The sequence below is a fragment of the Petromyzon marinus genome, unplaced genomic scaffold (assembly GCF_048934315.1).
Source record: "Petromyzon marinus isolate PM22_M1 ecotype Great Lakes invasive population unplaced genomic scaffold, UKy_Petmar_22M1.pri1.0 PM_Scaffold_197, whole genome shotgun sequence".
Classification (NCBI taxonomy): Eukaryota; Metazoa; Chordata; class Hyperoartia; order Petromyzontiformes; family Petromyzontidae; genus Petromyzon; species Petromyzon marinus.
Window position 1 is genome coordinate 1 of NW_027423165.1, and position 22,344 is coordinate 22,344.

Below are 22,344 nucleotides of genomic sequence, written 5' to 3' on the forward strand. Positions count from 1 at the left end.
AGAGCCTGGGTTCAACACTGGGACTGGGTGTCTCTCTCAGGGGGTTCACGATGGCCGTGTCAGAGACACTGAGAGCCTGGGTTCAACACTGGGACTGGGTGTCTCTCTCAGGGGGTTCACGATGGCCGTGTCAGAGACACTGAGAGCCTGGGTTCAACACTGGGACTGGGTGTCTCTCTCTCAGGGGGTTCACGATGGCCGTGTCACAGACACTGAGAGCCTGGGTTCAACACTGGGTCTGAGTGTCTCTCGGGGTTCACGATGGCCTTGTCAGAGACACTGAGACCCTGGGTTCAACACTGGGTCTGGGTGTCTCCCAGGGGGTTCACGATGGCCGTGTCAGAGACACTCAGATCCTGGGTTCAACACTGGGTCTGGGAGGGGGAGAGAGGGACGGAGCGAGCTAGAGGGGTAGGGAGGTGAGGGGGAGATGGAGAGAGAGTGGGAGAGAGAGGGACATGGAGGGAGGGGGAGGGAGGGGGAGGGACATGGAGGGAGGGGGGGGGACATGGAGGGAGGGGGAGGGAGGGACATGGAGGGAGGGGGAGGGGCATGGAGGGAGGGGGAGGGACATGGAGGGAGGGGGAGGGGCATGAAGGGAGGGGGAGGGGACATGGAGGGAGGGGGAGGGAGAGGTAGGGAGGGGACATGGAGGGAGGGAGGGGGAGGGACATGGATGGAGGGGGAGGGAGGGGGAGGGACATGGAGGGAGGGGGAGGGGCATGGAGGGGGAGGGAGGGGGAGGGAGGGAGATGGAGGGGGAGTGGGAGTTGTTTTTAACCAAACAAAGCCAAGTTAACAAAAGCGTGAGAGAGCACTACGTTGTGTGAGTGTGTGTGCACTGTACGTTGCGTGTGTGCACTGTACGTAATGTGTGCACTGTACGTAGTGTGTGTGCACTGTACGTAGTGTGTGTGCACTGTACGTTGTGCGAGTGTGTGCACTGTACGTAGTGTGTGTGCACTGTACGTTGTGTGAGTGTGTGCACTGTACGCAGTGTGTGCACTGTACGTAGTGTGTGTGCACTGTGCGTTGTGTGAGTGTGTGCACTGTACGCAGTGTGTGCACTGTACGTAGTGTGTGTGCACTGTACGTTGTGTGAGTGTGTGCACTGTACGTTGTGCGAGTGTGCACTGTACGCAGTGTGTGCGCACTGTACGCAGTGTGTGCGCACTGTACGCAGTGCGTGTGTGCACTGTACGTAGCGCGTGCGCGCGCTGTACGTAGTGTGTGTGCACTGTACGTAGTGTGCGTGCACTGTACGTAATGTGCGCACTGTACGTAGTGTGTGCGCACTGTACGTAGTGTGTGTGCACTGTACGTTGTGCGAGTGTGTGCACTGTACGTTGTGCGAGTGTGTGCACTGTACGTAGTGTGTGTGCACTGTACGTTGTGTGAGTGTGCACTGTACGTAGTGTGTGTGCACTGTACGTAGTGTGTGTGCACTGTACGTAGTGTGCGTGCACTGTACGTAATGTGCGCACTGTACGTAGTGTGTGTGCACTGTACGTAGTGTGTGCACTGTACGTTGTGCGAGTGTGTGCACTGTACGTAGTGTGTGCGCACTGTACGTTGTGTGAGTGTGTGCACTGTACGTAGTGTGTGCACTGTACGTAGTGTGTGTGCACTGTACGTTGTGTGAGTGTGAGCACTGTACGCAGTGTGTGTGCACTGTACACAGTGTGTGTGCACTGTGCGCAGTGCGTGTGTGCACTGTACGTAGCGCGTGTGCACTGTACGTAGTGTGTGCGCACTGTACGTAGTGTGTGCACTGTACGTAGTGTGCGTGCACTGTACGTGGTGTGCGTGCACTGTACGTAGTGTGTGTGCACTGTACGTAGTGTGCGTGCACTGTACGTAGTGTGCGTGCACTGTACGTAGCGCGTGTGCACTGTACGTAGCGCGTGTGCACTGTACGTAGTGTGTGTGTGCACTGTACGTAGTGTGCGTGCACTGTACGTAGTGTGCGTGCACTGTACGTATTGTGTGCCCACTATACGCAGTGTGAGTGTGTGTCCACTGTACGTAGTGAGAGTGCCCACTGTACGTAGTGTGTGTCCACTGTACGTAGTGAGAGTGTGCCCACTGTACGTAGTGTGAGTGTGTGCACTGTACTGAGAGTGCGGGGAGTGGTGGCGCAGCAGTTAGCGTGGTTGTTAGCGTGGTTGTTATTGTGGTTGTTAGTGTGGTTGTTATTGTGGTTGTTAGTGTGGTTGTTAGCGTGGTTGTTATTGTGGTTGTTAGTGTGGTTGTTGTGTGGTTGTTAGTGTGGTTGTTAGTGTGGTTGTTAGCGTGGTTGTTAGCGTGGTTGTTAGTGTGGTTGTTGTGTGGCTGTTAGTGTGGTTGTTAGCGTGGTTGTTAGCGTGGTTGTTAGCGTGGTTGTTAGCGTGGTTGTTGTGTGGCTGTTAGTGTGGTTGTTAGTGTGGTTGTTGTGTGGCTGTTAGTGTGGTTGTTAGCGTGGTTGTTAGCGTGGTTGTTAGCGTGGTTGTTAGTGTGGTTGTTGTGTGGCTGTTAGTGTGGTTGTTAGCGTGGTTGTTAGCGTGGTTGTTAGCGTGGTTGTTAGCGTGGTTGTTATTGTGGTTGTTAGCGTGGTTGTTAGCGTGGTTGTTAGTGTGGTTGTTGTGTGGCTGTTAGTGTGGTTGTTAGCGTGGTTGTTAGCGTGGTTGTTAGTGTGGTTGTTGTGTGGCTGTTAGTGTGGTTGTTAGCGTGGTTGTTAGCGTGGTTGTTAGCGTGGTTGTTAGCGTGGTTGTTGTGTGGCTGTTAGTGTGGTTGTTAGTGTGGTTGTTGTGTGGCTGTTAGTGTGGTTGTTAGCGTGGTTGTTAGCGTGGTTGTTAGTGTGGTTGTTGTGTGGCTGTTAGTGTGGTTGTTAGCGTGGTTGTTAGCGTGGTTGTTAGCGTGGTTGTTAGCGTGGTTGTTATTGTGGTTGTTAGCGTGGTTGTTAGCGTGGTTGTTAGTGTGGTTGTTGTGTGGCTGTTAGTGTGGTTGTTAGTGTGGTTGTTAGCGTGGTTGTTAGCGTGGTTGTTAGCGTGGTTGTTAGCGTGGTTGTTAGCGTGGTTGTTAGCGTGGTTGTTAGCGTGGTTGTTAGCGTGGTTGTTAGCGTGGTTGTTAGCGTGGTTGTTAGCGTGGTTGTTAGCGTGGTTGTTAGCGTGGCTGTTAGCGTGGCTGTTAGCGTGGTTGTTAGCGTGGTTGTTAGCGTGGTTGTTAGCGTGGTTGTTAGCGTGGTTGTTAGCGTGGTTGTTAGCGTGGTTGTTAGCGTGGTTGTTAGCGTGGTTGTTAGCGTGGCTGTCAGCGTGGTTGTCAGCGTGGTTGTTAGCGTGGTTGTTAGCGTGGTTGTTAGCGTGGTTGTTAGCGTGGTTGTTAGCGTGGCTGTTAGCGTGGTTGTTAGCGTGGTTGTTAGCGTGGTTGTTAGCGTGGTTGTTAGCGTGGTTGTTAGCGTGGTTGTTAGCGTGGTTGTTAGCGTGGTTGTTAGCGTGGTTGTTAGCGTGGTTGTTAGCTTGGTTGTTAGCGTGGTTGTTAGCGTGGTTGTTAGCGTGGTTGTTAGCGTGGTTGTTAGCGTGGTTGTTAGCGTGGTTGTTAGCGTGGTTGTTAGCGTGGTTGTTAGCGTGGTTGTTAGCGTGGTTGTTAGCGTGGTTGTCAGCGTGGTTGTCAGCGTGGTTGTCAGCGTGGTTGTTAGCGTGGTTGTTAGCGTGGTTGTTAGCGTGGTTGTTAGCGTGGTTGTTAGCGTGGTTGTTAGCGTGGTTGTTAGCGTGGCTGTCAGCGTGGTTGTTAGCGTGGTTGTTAGCGTGGTTGTTAGCGTGGTTGTTAGCGTGGTTGTTAGTGTGGTTGTTGTGTGGCTGTTAGTGTGGTTGTTAGCGTGGTTGTTAGCGTGGTTGTTAGCGTGGTTGTTAGCGTGGTTGTTAGCGTGGCTGTCAGCGTGGTTGTTAGCGTGGTTGTTAGCGTGGTTGTTAGTGTGGTTGTTAGCGTGGTTGTTAGTGTGGTTGTTAGCGTGGTTGTTAGTGTGGTTGTTAGCGTGGTTGTTAGTGTGGTTGTTAGCGTGGTTGTTAGCGTGGTTGTTAGCGTGGCTGTCAGCGTGGTTGTTAGCGTGGTTGTTAGCGTGGTTGTTAGCGTGGTTGTTAGCGTGGTTGTTGTGTGGCTGTTAGTGTGGTTGTTAGCGTGGTTGTTAGCGTGGTTGTTAGCGTGGTTGTTAGCGTGGTTGTTAGCGTGGTTGTTAGCGTGGTTGTTAGCGTGGTTGTTAGCGTGGTTGTTAGCGTGGTTGTTAGCGTGGCTGTTAGCGTGGCTGTTAGCGTGGTTGTTAGCGTGGCTGTTAGCGTGGTTGTTAGCGTGGTTGTTAGCGTGGTTGTTAGCGTGGTTGTTAGCGTGGTTGTTAGCGTGGTTGTTAGCGTGGCTGTTAGCGTGGCTGTTAGCGTGGCTGTTAGCGTGGCTGTTAGCGTGGTTGTTAGCGTGGTTGTTAGCGTGGTTGTTAGCGTGGTTGTTAGCGTGGTTGTTAGCGTGGCTGTTAGCGTGGCTGTTAGCGTGGTTGTTAGCGTGGCTGTTAGCGTGGTTGTTAGCGTGGTTGTTAGCGTGGTTGTTAGCGTGGTTGTTAGCGTGGTTGTTAGCGTGGTTGTTAGCGTGGTTGTTAGCGTGGTTGTTAGCGTGGTTGTCAGCGTGGCTGTCAGCGTGGTTGTCAGCGTGGTTGTTAGCGTGGTTGTTAGCGTGGCTGTCAGCGTGGTTGTTAGCGTGGTTGTTAGCGTGGTTGTTAGCGTGGTTGTTAGCGTGGTTGTTAGCGTGGTTGTTGTGTGGCTGTTAGCGTGGTTGTTAGCGTGGTTGTTTGCGTGGTTGTTAGCGTGGTTGTTAGCGTGGCTGTTAGCGTGGCTGTTAGCGTGGCTGTTAGCGTGGTTGTTAGCGTGGTTGTTAGCGTGGTTGTTAGCGTGGTTGTTAGCGTGGCTGTTAGCGTGGCTGTTAGCGTGGCTGTTAGCGTGGCTGTTAGCGTGGCTGTTAGCGTGGCTGTTAGCGTGGCTGTTAGCGTGGCTGTTAGCGTGGCTGTTAGCGTGGCTGTTAGCGTGGCTGTTAGCGTGGTTGTTAGCGTGGTTGTTAGCGTGGTTGTTAGCGTGGCTGTTAGCGTGGCTGTTAGCGTGGCTGTTAGCGTGGCTGTTAGCGTGGCTGTTAGCGTGGTTGTTAGCGTGGTTGTCAGCGTGGCTGTCAGCGTGGTTGTTAGCGTGGTTGTTAGCGTGGCTGTTAGCGTGGCTGTTAGCGTGGTTGTTAGCGTGGTTGTTAGCGTGGTTGTTAGCGTGGTTGTTAGCGTGGTTGTTAGCGTGGTTGTTTGCGTGGTTGTTAGCGTGGTTGTTAGCGTGGTTGTTAGCGTGGTTGTTAGCGTGGTGGTGGTGTGCGGTTGATGTCGCCACTGGGGGAGAGACTAAGGTGTTGATCTGATGTGTTGATATTATGTTGTGATGTGCTGATGTGTTGTTGATGTTGTTATTGTGTTGTGTTGATGCGTTGATGTTGTCTTGTTGATGTGATGTTGTTGATGTGATGTAGATGATGTGATGTTTTAATGTTGATGATGTGATGTTGTTGATGTGTTGTTGTTGATGTGTTGATGTTGTTATTGTGTTGTGTTGATGCGTTGATGTTGTCTTGTTGATGTGATGTTGTTGATGTGATGTAGATGATGTGATGTTTTAATATTGATCATGTGATGTTGTTGATGTGTTGTTGTTGATGCGTTGATGTTGTGTTGTTGATGTGATGTAGATGATGTGATGTTTTAATATTGATCATGTGATGTTGTTATTGTGTTGTGTTGATGCGTTGATGTTGTGTTGTTGATGTGATGTAGATGACGTGATGTTTTAATGATGATGCGTTGATGTTGTGATGTGATGTAGATGATGTGATGATGTGATGTAGATGATGTGATGATGTGATGTTGTTGATGTGTTGTTGTTGATGCGTTGATGTTGTGTTGTTGATGTGATGTAGATGACGTGATGTTTTAATGATGATGCGTTGATGTTGTGATGTGATGTAGATGATGTGATGATGTGATGTTGTTGATGTGTTGTTGTTGATGTGTTGTTGTTGATGTGTTGATGTTGTTATTGTGTTGTGTTGATGCGTTGATGTTGTGTTGTTGATGTGATGTAGATGACGTGATGTTTTAATGATGATGCGTTGATGTTGTGATGTGATGTAGATGTTGTTGATGTGATGTTGTTGATGTGTTGTTGTTGATGTGATGTAGATGATGTTGATGTGTTGTTGTTGATGTGTTGATGTTGTTATTGTGTTGTGTTGATGCGTTGATGTTGTTGATGTGATGTTGATGACGTGATGTTTTAATGTTGATGTGATGTTGTTGATGTGATGTTGTTGATGTGATGATGTGATGTTGTTGATGTGTTGTTGTTGATGTGTTGTTGTTGATGTTGTTGCAGAGTCTCTCCGTGATTACTTTGGAAAGTTTGGGGAAGTCAGCGAGTGCATGGTGATGAGGGACCCCACCACCAAGAGGTCCAGGTAACGACAACAACAACAACAACATCAACACTGACAACATCATCAACACTGACAACATCATCACTGACAACATCATCATGACTAACATCATCGTCATCACCATTAACATTAACATCACCATCATCACTGACAACATCAACATCATCACTAACATCACCATCATCATCACTAACTAACAATCACCATCATCACTATCATCACCACTAACATCACTAGCATCATCATCACCATCATCATCACTAACATCACCATCATCACTAACTAACAATCACCATCATCACTATCATCACCACTAACATTACTAACATCATCACCATCATCACTAACTAACAATCACCATCATCACTATTATCACCACTAACATCACTAGCATCATCATCATCATCACTAACATCACCATCATCACTAACATCACCATCACCACTAACATCACCAACATCACCATCACCACTAACATCACCAACATCACCATCACCACAAACACCACCAACATCATCATCATCACTAACATCATCGTCATCACCATTAACATCAACATCATCACTAACATCACTATCATCACTGACAACATCACCATCATCACTAACTAACAATCACCATCATTACTATCATCACCACTAACATCATCATCACTAACATCATCATCACTAACATCATCATAACTAACATCACCACTAACATCACCATCACCACTAACATCACCAACATCACCAACTAACATCACCAATATCATCATCAACATCACTAACAACATCATCATCATCACTAACTCACATCACCATCGTCACTAACATCACCATCATCACTAACTAACATCACCACTAACATCATCTCCATCATCACTAACTAATATCACCACTAACATCATCACCATCATCACTAACTAACATCACCATCATCACTAACTAACAATCACCATCATCACTATCATCACCACTAATATCACTAACATCACCATCATCACTAACATCACCACTAACATCATCACCATCATCACTAACTAACATCACCACTAACATCACCATCATCACTAACTAACATCACCATCATCACTAACTAACAATCACCATCATCACTATCATCACCACTAACATCACTAACAACATCATCATCACTAACATCACCATCATCACTAACTAACATCACCATCATCACTAACTAACAATCACCATCATCACTATCATCACCACTAACATCATCATCACTAACATCACCATCATCACTAACTAACATCACCACTAACATCATCACCATCATCACTAACTAACATCACCACTAACATTATCACCATCATCACTAACTAACCTCACCACTAACATCACCATCATCACTAACTAACATCACCATCATCACTAACATCACCATCATCACCACTAACATCACCACTAACATCACCATCATCACCACTAACATCACCACTAACATCACCACTAACATCATCACCACTAACATCACCACTAACATCACCACTAACATCACCACTAACATCACCATCATCACCACTAACATCACCACTAACATCACCATCATCACTAACTAACATCACCATCATCACTAACATCACCATCATCACCACTAACATCACCACTAACATCACCATCATCACCACTAACATCACCACTATCATCACCACTAACATCACCACTAACATCATCACCACTAACATCACCACTAACATCACCACTAACATCACCACTAACATCACCATCATCACCACTAACATCACCACTAACATCACCACTAACATCACCACTAACATCACCACTAACATCACCACTAACATCATCACCATCATCACTAACATCACCACTAACATCACCACTAACATCACCATCATCACTAACATCATCACCAACATCCTCACTAACATCACCAACATGGTTGTAGTAATGTTTTGTGGTGGTGGTAGTGGTGGTTGTAGTAATGTGGTGGTGATTGTTGTTGTGGTGGTGGTGGTTGTTGTGGTGATGCAGGGGGTTTGGGTTTGTGACGTACATCGACCCTGGCAGCGTAGACCACTAACATCATCACCATCATCACTAACATCATCACCACTAACATCATCACTAACATCATCACCACTAACATCATCACCATCATCACCACTAACATCATCACCATCATCACCACTAACATCATCACCATCATCACCACTAACATCATCACCAACATCATCACTAACATCACCACTAACATCATCACCATCACCACTAACATCATCACCATCACCACTAACATCACCACTAACATCACTAACATCACCATCATCACTAACCTTGCTAGCATCATCTCCATCACTAACTAGCATCACCATCCTCACTAACATCACCAACATGGTTGTAGTAATGTTGTTGTGGTGGTGGTAGTGGTTGTAGTAATGTGGTGGTGATTGTTGTGGTGGTGGTTGTTGTTGTTGTTGTGATGCAGGGGGTTTGGGTTTGTAACTTACACCGACCCTGGCAGCGTAGACAAAGTCCTCGCACAGTCCCACCACGAGCTGGACTCCAAAACCGTGAGTGGGCACCATGCACTCTGCAGCCTCCACACTGTACCACGCACTGTACCACGCACTGTACCACGCACCGTACCACGCACTGTACCACGCACTGTACCACGCACTGCACCACGCACTGTACCACGCACTGTACCACGCACCGCACCACGCACTGTACCACGCACCGCACCACGCACTGTACCACGCACTGCACCACGCACAGCACCACGCACTGTACCACGCACTGTACCACGCACTGCACCACGCACAGCACCACGCACTGTACCACGCACTGCACCACGCACTGTACCACACACTGCACCACACTCTGCAGCCTCCACACTGTACCACGCACCGCACCACACACTGCACCACGCACTGTACCACGCACTGCACCACGCACTGTACCACGCACTGTACCCTGCACCACACACCGTACCACACACTGTACCACGCACTGTACCACGCACCGCACCACGCACTACCACACTGTACCACGCACTGCACCACGCACTGTACCACACACTGCACCACACACCGCACCACACACTGTACCACACACTGCACCACACACTGTACCACGCACTGCAGCACACACTGTACCACGCACTGTACCACACTGCAGCACACACTGCACCACACACTGTACCACGCACCGCACCACGCACAGCACCACGCACTGTACCACACACCGCACCACACACTGTACCACACACCGCACCACACACTGTACCACACCGCACCACACACTGTACCACGCACTGTACCACGCACTGCACCACGCACTGCACCACACACTACCACACTGTACCACACTGTACCACGCACTGCACCATGCACCACACACTGTACCCCGCACCACACACTGTACCCCGCACCACACACTGTACCCCGCACCACACACTGTACCCCGCACCACTCACTGTACCCTGCACCACGCACTGTACCCTGCACCACGCACTGTACCCCGCACCACACACTGTACCCTGCACCACACACTGTACCCTGCACACTGCACCCTGCACCACACACTGTACCCTGCACACTGTACCCTGCACCACACACTGTACCCTGCACCACACACTGTACCCTGCACACTGCACCCTGCACCACACACTGTACCCTGCACACTGTACCCTGCACCACACACTGTACCCTGCACCACACACTGTACCCTGCACCACACACTGTACCCTGCACCCTGCACCACACACTGTACCCTGCACCACACACTGTACCCTGCACCACACACTGTACCCTGCACACTGCACCACACACTCTCTCCACCACCACACCACCACTACCGTCACCACCACCACCGTCGTCACCACTATCACCGTCACGACCACCACCACTATCACCGTCACCACCACCACTATCACCATCACCACTATCACCATCACCACCACCACTATCACCGTCACCACCACCACTGTCACCGTCACCACCACCACCGTCACCACCACCGTCACCACCACCGTCACCATCACCGTCACCACCACTATCACCGTCACCACCACTATCACCGTCACCACCACCACCACCACCACTATCACCGTCACGACCACCACCACTATCACCGTCACCACCACCATCATCACCACTATCACCACCACCACCGTCACCATCACCACCACCACCACCGTGACCACCACCACTATCACCGTCACCATCACCACCACCACCACTACCACCACTATCACCGTCACCACCACCACTATCACCGTCACCACCGTCACCATCACCACCACCACTATCACCGTCACCACCGCCACCACCACTATCACCGTCACCACCACCACTATCACCGTCACCACCACCACCGTCACCACCACCACTATCACCGTCACCACCACCACCATCACCGTCACCACCACCACCATCACCGTCACCACCACCGTGGTTAAACACAGGTTGCTGTTAATGTTGTTGTTGTTGTGGTTGATGTTGTTGATGTCAATGTTGTTGATGTCAATGTTGTTGATGTTGTTGATGTCAATGTTGTTGATGTTGTTGATGTCAATGTTGTTGATGTTGTTGATGTTGTTTGTTCATCAGATCGACCCGAAAGTTGCATTCCCCCGAAGAACACAGCCAAAGGTGAGACCCTGGGTTCAACACTGGGTCTGGGTGTCTCTCTCTCTCTCAGGGGGTTCACGATGGCCGTGTCAGAGACACTGAGAGCCTGGGTTCAACACTGGGTCTGGGTGTCTCTCTCTCAGGGGGTTCACGATGGCCGTGTCAGAGACACTGAGAGCCTGGATGAGTGTGGGTCTATACGAGTGTGGGTGTCTCTGGGTGTCTCTATGGGTGTCTCCGGGTGTGTGTGGGTGTCTCTGGGTGTGTGTGGGTGTCTCTGGGTGTCTCTGTGGGTGTCTGTGAGTCTCTGGGTGTCTCTGTGTGTGGGTGTCTCTGGGTGATTCTCTGTGGGTGTCTGTGGGTGTCTCTGTATGGGTCTGTGTGGGTCTCTGTGGGTCTATACGAGCGTCTGGATGAGTGTGGGTCTATACGAGTGTGGGTGTCTCTGGGTGTCTCTGTGGGTGTCTCTGGGTGTCTCTGTATGGGTCTGTGTGGGTCTCTGTGGGTCTATACGAGCGTCTGGATGAGTGTGGGTCTATACGAGTGTGGGTGTCTCTGGGTGTCTCTGTGGGTGTCTGTGGGTGTCTCTGTATGGGTCTGTGTGGGTCTCTGTGGGTCTATACGAGCATCTGGATGTGTGTGGGTCTATACGAGTGTGGGTGTCTCTGGGTGTCTCTGTGGGTGTCTCTGGGTGTCTCTGTATGGGTCTGTGTGGGTCTCTATGGGTCTATACGAGCGTCTGGATGAGTGTGGGTCTATACGAGTGTGGGTGTCTCTGTGTGTGGGTGTCTCTGTGTGTGGGTGTCTCTGTGTGTGGGTGTCTCTGGGTGTGTGTGGGTGTCTCTGGGTGTGTGTGGGTGTCTCTGGGTGTGTGTGGGTGTCTCTGGGTGTGTGTGGGTGTCTCTGGGTGTGTGTGGGTGTCTCTGGGTGATTCTCTGTGGGTGTTTCTGTATGGGTCTGTGTGGGTCTCTATGGGTCTATACGAGCATCTGGATGAGTGTGGGTCTATACGAGTGTGGGTGTCTCTGGGTGTCTCTGTGGGTGTCTCTGTATGGGTCTGTGTGGGTCTCTATGGGTCTATACGAGCATCTGGATGAGTGTGGGTCTATACGAGTGTGGGTGTCTCTGGGTGATTCTCTGTGGGTGTCTGTGGGTGTCTCTGTATGGGTCTGTGTGGGTCTCTGTGGGTCTATACCGAGCATCTGGATGAGTGTGGGTCTATACGAGTGTGGGTGTCTCTGGGTGTCTCTGTGGGTGTCTGTGGGTGTCTCTGTATGGGTCTGTGTGGGTCTCTGTGGGTCTATACGAGCATCTGGATGAGTGTGGGTCTATACGAGTGTGGGTGTCTCTGGGTGTCTCTGTGGGTGTCTCTGGGTGTCTCTGTATGGGTCTGTGTGGGTCTCTGTGGGTCTATACGAGCATCTGGATGTGTGTGGGTCTATACGAGTGTGGGTGTCTCTGGGTGTCTCTGTGGGTGTCTCTGGGTGTCTCTGTATGGGTCTGTGTGGGTCTCTATGGGTCTATACGAGCGTCTGGATGAGTGTGGGTCTATACGAGTGTGGGTGTCTCTGTGTGTGGGTGTCTCTGTGTGTGGGTGTCTCTGTGTGTGGGTGTCTCTGGGTGTGTGTGGGTGTCTCTGGGTGTGTGTGGGTGTCTCTGGGTGTGTGTGGGTGTCTCTGGGTGTGTGTGGGTGTCTCTGGGTGTGTGTGGGTGTCTCTGGGTGATTCTCTGTGGGTGTTTCTGTATGGGTCTGTGTGGGTCTCTATGGGTCTATACGAGCATCTGGATGAGTGTGGGTCTATACGAGTGTGGGTGTCTCTGGGTGTCTCTGTGGGTGTCTCTGTATGGGTCTGTGTGGGTCTCTATGGGTCTATACGAGCATCTGGATGAGTGTGGGTCTATACGAGTGTGGGTGTCTCTGGGTGATTCTCTGTGGGTGTCTGTGGGTGTCTCTGTATGGGTCTGTGTGGGTCTCTGTGGGTCTATACCGAGCATCTGGATGAGTGTGGGTCTATACGAGTGTGGGTGTCTCTGGGTGTCTCTGTGGGTGTCTCTGTGTGTGGGTGTCTCTGTATGGGTCTGTGTGGGTCTCTGTGGGTCTATACGAGCATCTGGATGAGTGTGGGTCTATACGAGTGTGGGTGTCTCTGGGTGTCTCTGTGGGTGTCTCTGGGTGTCTCTGTATGGGTCTGTGTGGGTCTCTGTGGGTCTATACGAGCGTCTGGATGAGTGTGGGTCTATACGAGTGTGGGTGTCTCTGTGTGTGGGTGTCTCTGTGTGTGGGTGTCTCTGGGTGTGTGTGGGTGTGTGTGGGTGTCTCTGTGTGTGGGTTTGTCTGTGTGTGGGTGTCTCTGTGTGTGGGTGTCTCTGTGTGTGGGTGTCTCTGTGTGTGGGTGTCTCTGGGTGTGGGTGGCTCTGAGTGTCTCTGTGTGTGGGTGTCTCTGGGTGTGTGTTGGTGTCTCTGGGTGTGTGTGGGTGTCTCTGGGAGTGTGTGGGTGTCTCTGTGTGTGGGTGGCTCTGGGTGTCTCTGTGTGTCTCTGGGTGTCTCTGTGAGTCTCTGGGTGTCTCTGTGGGTGTCTGTATGGGTCTGTGTGGGTCTGGGTCTCTGTGGGTCTCTGTGTGTGTGTGTGGGTGTATGTTAGTGTGTGGGTGTATGTTAGTGTGTGTGTATGTGCGTGTGTTGGTGAGCGGTGGTGTAGCGGTGTGCGCTTCGAACCCGGCGACCCGTGTTCGATTCCCGCTCACGGCCAACGCCGGCGGTGACGATTATCTGAACCGGTCCTGGGCCTCCCCTAGGTCGACTCAGCCTCAAATGAGTTCCTGGTGCGGTGTGTAAACGTTGCTACCACTGGGGAGACAAAGGCGGCCGGGCGTGGTGCTGGCCACCCACCCCCTCGTGTGCCGTGCCGGCCTTCATAGACGCTGCTACTCACGAGCAGCACTCTCCCCTACAGCCTGTTACAGGCTACACGGGGGATCTTTGTCTTTGTAGGGGCGGGGGTGGGTGTGAGATTCCTCATCCAGGGTTCATAATGGCCGGCACCGAGATCCACGGACGCACTCACCAACTCACCCCATCGCTTGTTCACCCACTCACTCACTCACCTACTCACTCACCCACTCACTCACTCACTCACCCACCCACTCACTCACCTACTCACTCACCAACTCACCCCATCGCTTGTTCACCCACTCACTCACTCACCTACTCACTCACCTACTCACTCACCTACTCACTCACCTACTCACTCACTCACCCACTCATTCATCTACTCACTCACCCACTCACCTACTCACTCACCAACTCACCCCATCGCTTGTTCACCCACTCACTCACTCACCTACTCACTCAACTACTCACTCACCTACTCACTCACTCACCTACTCACTCACCTACTCACTCACCCACTCATTCATCTACTCACTCACCCACTCACCTACTCACTCACCAACTCACCCCATCGCTTGTTCACCCACTCACTCACTCACCTACTCACTCACCTACTCACTCACCCACTCGCTCACCAACTCACCCCATCGCTTGTTCACCCACTCACTCACTCACCTACTCACTCACCAACTCACCCCATCGCTTGTTCACCCACTCACTCACTCACCTACTCACTCACCTACTCACTCACTCACTCACCCACCCACTCACTCACTCACCTACTCACTCACCTACTCACTCACCCACTCGCTCACCAACTCACCCCATCGCTTGTTCACCCACTCACTCACTCACCTACTCACTCACCTACTCACTCACTCACCTACTCACTCACCTACTCACTCACCCACTCACTCACCAACTCACTCACCAACTCACCCCATCGCTTGTTCACCCACTCACTCACTCACCTACTCACTCAACTACTCACTCACCTACTCACTCACCTACTCACTCACTCACTCACCCACCCACTCACTCACTCATCTACTCACTCACCTACTCACTCACCTACTCACTCACTCACCTACTCACTCACCAACTCACCCCATCGCTTGTTCACCCACTCACTCACTCACCTACTCACTCACTCACCTACTCACTCACCTACTCACTCACTCACCTACTCACTCACCTACTCACTCACTCACCTACTCACTCACCTACTCGCTCGCCTACTCGCTCACCACCTCACCCCATCGCTTGTTCACCCACTCACTCACTCACCTACTCACTCACCTACTCACTCACCTACTTGCTCACCTACTCACTCACCTACTCGCTCACCTACTCACTCACCAACTCACTCACCTACTCACTCACCAACTCACTCACTCACCTACTCACTCACCTACTCACTCACCTACTCACTCACCTACTCACTCATCTACTCACTCACCTACTCACTCATCTACTCACTCATCCACTCACTTATCCACTCACTCACCCACTCACTCATCTACTCACTCACCAACTCACCCCATCGCTTGTTCACCCACTCACTCACCCACTCACTCACTCACCCACTCACTCACCTACTCACCCACTTGCTCAGTCACTCACTCACCTACTCACTCATCTACTCACTCGCCTACTCACTCATCCACTCACTCAGTCACCCACTCACTCACCTACTCACTCACCCACTCACTCATCTACTCACCCACTCACTCACCAACTCACCCCATTGTTTGTTCACCCACTCACTCACCCACTCACTCACCTACTCACTCATCTACTCACTCACCCACTCACTCATCTACTCACTCATCTACTCACTCACCTACTCACTCACTCACTCGCCTACTCACCCACCCACTCGCTAACTCTCCCTGTCGCCTTGCCTGCCACCCACCGACTCACGCTCACCAACACGTTCACTCGCCCTCTCATTCCCCCACCCACTCATCCACTCACTCACTCAGTCACTTGCTTACTCACTCGCACACCCACTCACTCATCCACTCACTCACTCAGTCACTCGCCCGTTCATCCACCCACCCACTCACTCATCCACTCACCCACTCACTCACTCAGTCACTCACTCAGCCACTCATACACTCACCCACTCACCAACTCGCCCATGGCTTGCTTGCCACTCACCCACGCTCACCAACGTGTTCACTCAGCTGCTCGCTCATTCGCTCACCCACTCACCTACTCATCCACCCAGCCACTCATCCGCTCACCCACTCCGTCACTCGCCTGCTCATTCCTCCACCTACCCACTCAGTCACTCACCCACTCACTCAGTCACTCACATGCTCATTCACCCACCCACTCAGTCACTCAGTCACTCGCCCGCTCATTCACCCACTCACTCACTCACTCATACACTTACCCACTCACTCGCCCACTCATCCACTCACTCATCCACTCACTCATCCACTCACTCATCCACTCACTCATCCACTCAGTCACTCACGCATCCACTCACTCACTCGCCCACTAACTCACCCATTCATCCACTCACCCGCTCGCTCGCTTATCCACTTACCCACTCACTCGCCCATTCACTCACTCACCCACTCACTCACCCACTCACTCATCCACTCAGTCCACTCAGTCACTCACTCGCTCGCCCACTAACTCACCCATTCATCCACTCACTCACCCACTCGCTCGCTCATACACTTACCCACTCAGTGCATTCACCTACTCACCCGCTCACTCATCTACTCACTCGCTCTTCCACTCAACCACTCACTCAGCCACTCGCCCACTCGCTCATCCACTCACTCGCTCATCCACTCACTCGCTGATCCACTCACTCGCTGATCCACTCACTCGTTCATCCACTCACTCGCTGATCCACTCACCCACCTACTCATCCACTCACACACTCGCTCTCACACACACTCGCACACTGTCTCATCCACTAACACACACTCACCACACTCATACATTCACCCACCTACTCATCCACTCACACACTCGCTCTCACACACACTCGCACACACACACTCACACTGTCTCATCCACTCACACACACTCACCACACTCATACACTCACCCACCTACTCATCCACTCACACACTCGCACTCACACACACTCACACACTCTCACACTGTCTCATCCACTCACACTCATACACTCGCACACACACCCACTCACACGCTCGCTCATCCACTCACTCGCTCATCCACTCACTCGCTCATCCACTCACTCGCTCATCCACTCACTCGCTCATCCACTCACTCATCCACTCACCCACCTACTCATCCACTCACACACTCGCTCTCACACACACTCGCACACACACTCTCACACTGTCTCATCCACTCGCACACACTCACCACACTCATACACTCACCACACTCATCCACTCACACACTCGCTCTCACACACACCCGCTCTCACACACACTCGCTCTCACACACACTCACACACTTGCACACTCGTTCTCACACACACTCACGCTCTCACACACGCACACACACTCACACTGTCTCATCCACTCACACACTCATACACTCACCCACCTACTCATCCACTCACACACACTCACACACACTCATACACTCACACACCTACTCATACACTCACACACCTACTTATACACTCACACACACACACTCATACACTCACACACCTACTCATCCACTCACACACTCATACACTCACCCACCTACTCATCCACTCACACACCTACTCATCCACTCACACACACTCAAACACACTCACACACACTCACACACTCACACACTTACACACACTCATACACTCACACTCATACACTCACACACACACTCACACACACTCACACACTCATACACTCACACACACACTCATACACACTCATACACTCACACACACTCATACACTCACACACCTACTCACACACTCACACACCTACTCATACACTCACTCACACACCTACTCATCCACTCAGTTTTCAGTTTCATTTATTTTGGTATAGCCCTGTGAGCCTTTCGGCTCTTGAATCGGGTGCAACCACAACAAACACAAAAACAAAAACACGAACGAGAAAAACATCTTAAAGTGACTACGTGTGTGACTTTGTGCAAACAGAAAATCCTTGAAAAAACACAGCAAAATATTCCTGAAAAAAGCACCGTACACCACCAATTCTGTGTGCAAAAAATCCCAGTGGGATGCAAGTCAAACAACAACAACAACCACAAGACAACCAAGATTAAGGCCATCAGTCTAACTCCGTACTACAACAAACACGAACATGTCCAGACCAAAAAACGTTTTCGAAATCACCAAAAAATGAAGCCGTTAATTGCAACGTAACAGTGATCACGGATACTGTGACCGAATTTTTAACAGTAAACTACGTAAATAACACGTGACACCAAATCCTAGAGCCATAGCTGGCTGCATGAGTCACTCCACAAACAGTAGGAGCATCGGTCGGAGTATCAAATTTTTCAATGCACCTTTAAGATCGGCACGCTAAATCAAAATACAGATAATACTTTGCAGCGTTCATCCGGAGCGAAAACATTTTATTTTATTTTACGCCAATGAATAGCAGTGGCAGACACACTCACACACACACTCACACACTCGCTCTCACACACACTCACTCTCACACACACTCACTCTCACACACACTCACACACTCACTCTCACACACACTCACTCTCACACACACTCACACACTCACACTCATACATACACACACACTCATACACACTCACACACACTCACTCACACACACTCACACACACTCACACACACTCACTCACACACACTCGCTCTCACACACACTCACACACTCACTCTCACACACACTCACACACTCACACACACTCATACACACTCACACACACTCACACACACTCACTCACACACACTCGCTCTCACACACACTCACACACTCACTCTCACACACACTCACACACTCACACACACTCACACACACTCACACACACACTCACACACACTCACACACTCGCTCTCACACACACTCACACACTCACTCTCACACACACTCACACACTCACTCTCACACACACTCACTCACACTCATACATACACACACACTCGTACACACTCAACAGCAACAACCGCCATTCGCCACTAAGTGGCGGTGACGTCACCACGACGCTTGTGCCAGGCCATGTGCACCGTGAGGCCACGTGAAGCGTCGAACGCCCGCTGGCAGGAGGTCACGGGGCAGACCCAGGTGCCACGGGTCGACTGACTGAGATGACTGGCTGATGCACCACCTGTGCCCCCTACTGTGCCAACCTGCTGTGCTTTAGCCACCCGGCGCTCCGCTCGTTGTTGTGAGCGTCGCTCCTTCACCCTCCGTTGTTGTTGGAGGGCGACTGCCTCCAACTGCCCAGTAGCAGCGTCCTTCACGAGCCTCCTCCACAGAGGCCGATCTTGACACCGCTGGTACTATTCATAGGCAAGTCCACTCAGCTCCACGTCCTCCTGTACCACATCACTCCATCTCTTCTCTAGCCCGTGCCACGCCCGTTTAGCCCCCTCAGCCCGGCCGAACAAAAGCTGTTTGGGCATGCGGTGGCTGGGCATGCGGGCTACATGACCCAGCCAACGCAGCCTTGCCTGCCGGAGGAGCTCACCGATGGGACCCTGCCCAGATCTTTCAAGGATTTGTGAGCTCCTCACACAATCCAGCCTGGTTAAACCCAGGATGGATCGTAGGCAGGCCAGCCTAAATGTTTCTAACCGGCGAAGATGTTCCATTAGGGGGGGGGGGTCCACGTTTCGCAAGCGTAGAGAAGGGAGGGAATGACCGTGGCCGAGAAGACCTGAAGCTTCGTGCGGAGCGACAGACCAGGTAGCTTCCACACAGCGTTACGCAACCGATGAAAAGATATTGCCGCTCGACTGATTCGGAGTGAGACCTCTGCTGTTAAACTGGAGCCGGTCACACACACACACAGCTACACACACACACAGCTACACACACACACACAGCTACACACGCACACACAGCTACACACACAGCTACACACACACAGCTACACACACACACACAGCTACACACACACACAGCTACACACACACACAGCTACACACACACACACACAGCTACACACACAGCTACACACACAGCTACACACACACACAGCTACACACACACACACACAGCTACACACACACACAGCTACACACACAGCTACACACACACAGCTACACACACACACAGCTACACACACACACAGCTACACACACACACAGCTACACACACACACACAGCCACACACACACAGCTACACACACACACACAGCTACACACACACACTCACAAAAGATGGGTGGGTGGGCTTGGTGTGTTAGTAATATTTGTGGGTGAGTCAGTAGCGCAGTGGTTTGTTAAGAATGAATGAATGAATGGGTGGGGTGGGTGACGCGGTGAGTTTGTGAGTGAGTGGTTTGTTAAGTGACTGAGTGGATGTGTGGGTGAGGTGGTGGGTGGGGGTGTGAGTAGGTGAGTGATAGTGTGGGCGGGGGTGAGTGAGGTGGTGAGTGAGAGAAGTGAGTGGGTGAGTGGTGTTTCGGGGAGCGAGCGGTCGATTCAATGAGTGAATGGGTGTGGATGCATCGTCAGTGGGTGAGTGCGTGAGTGCGTGAGTGGGTGAGTAGGTGAGTGCGTGAGTGGGTGAGTAGGTGAGTGCGTGATTGCATCAGTGGGTGAGTGGTGATTTGAGTGGTGAGGTGAGTTGAGTGGTGAGCGAGTGGTGAGTGGTGAGTGAGTGGTGAGCGAGTGGTCAGTGCGTGAGTGGGTGAGTGGGTGAGAAGGTGAGTAGGTGAGTGCGTGATTGCTTGAGTGGGTGAGTAGGTGAGTGGGTGAGTGCCTGAGTGGGTGAGTAGGTCAGTGCATGATTGCGTGAGTGAGTGGTGAGTGGGTGAGCGGGTGAGTGGGTGAGTGGGTTGGTGGGTGAGTGGGTGAGTGGGTGAGTGGGTGAGTGGGTTGGTGGGTGAGTGGGTGAGCGGGTGAGTGGGTGAGTGGGTGAGTGGGTTGGTGGGTGAGTGGGTGAGTGGGTGAGTGCGTGTGTGGGTGAGTGGGTGAGTGCGTGTGTGGGTGAGTGGGTGAGTGGGTGAGTGCGTGTGTGGGTGAGTGGGTGAGTGCGTGTGTGGGTGAGTGGGTGAGTGGGTGAGTGAGTGGGTGAGTGCGTGTGTGGGTGAGTGGGTGAGTGGGTGTGTGGGTGAGTGGGTGAGTGGGTGGGTGCCCACTGCTGTATATTTGGAGTCTACGTCTCTCTGTCTCTCCGTAGTGAGATGTCAACTACCTCACGTGCTACGCAGGAGGTCGTGGGTTCGATCCCGACCCTGACGACGCCTGCTGCTGCTGCTGCTGAGACTATTTGACTGCTGCTATGACTGTCCACGTGACGATGACGATGGCATCTGCCACGTGGTTGACCTGCTGTGATTTGTAATGTGCAGGTTGCTTCTGACCAAAGAGTTACTACTCTACAGCAGTAGCCCAGTGGGGCCTTACACACTTTGTACAATTAACACAGTTTGGTTTTAGTGTGGCTCTTTGTAGGTCTCAGTGGGTGTGGGTCTCTGTGGGTCTCTATGGGTGTGGGTCTCTGTGGGTCTCTGTGAGTGTGGGTCTCTGTGGGTCTCTGTGAGTGTGGGTCTCTGTGGGTCTCTGTGAGTGTGGGTCTCTGTGAGTGTGGGTCTCTGTGGGTCTCTGTGAGTGTGGGTCTCTGTGAGTGTGGGTCTCTGTGGGTCTCTGTGAGTGTGGATCTCTGTGGGTCTCTGTGAGTGTGGGTCTCTGTGAGTGTGGGTCTCTGTGAGTGTGAGTCTCTGTGAGTGTGGGTCTCTGTGAGTCTCTGTGAGTGTGGGTCTGTAAGTGTGGGTCTCTGTGAGTGTGGGTCTCTGTGAGTGTGGGTCTCTGTGAGTGTGGGTCTCTGTGAGTGTGGGTCTCTGTGAGTGTGGGTCTCTGTGAGTGTTGGGTCTCTGTGAGTGTGGGTCTGTGTGGGTAGAAAATAAAAATGAAATGAAAATAATGAAATAAATTGTGACGTTTAAAAATAAACAAATAATAAACAAATAATACTTTGAAGATGGTTAAAGCATCAGGCGGAGAGATCGAAACGTCGCGGTTTTATTTTATTATTTTTATTATTATTTAATTTTATTATTTTTATTTATTTTCCATTTCATTTTATTATTTTTATTTCTTTTTCATTTTATTTTTACATTTTTTAAAATTATTTTTTCATTATTATCTCCGTGACTTCACCGAAATCACCAAGAAGAATTTTTTTTTTAGAAAGTTTTAGTTTGAATCGTTTCCATGTTTTTCGTTGCAATTCGGTAATTCGTTTTAAAGCAGAGTCCGCCTAGGGGCGCAAAGCTCCC

The 22,344-nt window shown here is 51.2% G+C and overlaps 1 protein-coding gene across 4 annotated transcripts in view; it reads left to right on the forward strand.

Annotated features, from left to right (window-relative positions):
• The first annotated feature begins 6,380 nt into the window (after positions 1–6,380).
• The window catches only part of LOC116958452 (RNA-binding protein Musashi homolog 2-like), an 85,490-nt gene continuing 69,526 nt past the window's right edge, over positions 6,381–22,344 (forward strand). For all 4 annotated transcript variants that reach the window (XM_076063817.1, XM_076063818.1, XM_076063820.1 and 1 more), the window contains exons 1-3: positions 6,381–6,498; positions 8,926–9,010; positions 11,051–11,092. In XM_076063817.1, the coding sequence (XP_075919932.1) occupies positions 6,464–6,498; positions 8,926–9,010; positions 11,051–11,092 (162 nt within the window). In that variant the 5' untranslated portion in view covers positions 6,381–6,463. The remainder of the gene's footprint in view (positions 6,499–8,925; positions 9,011–11,050; positions 11,093–22,344) is intronic.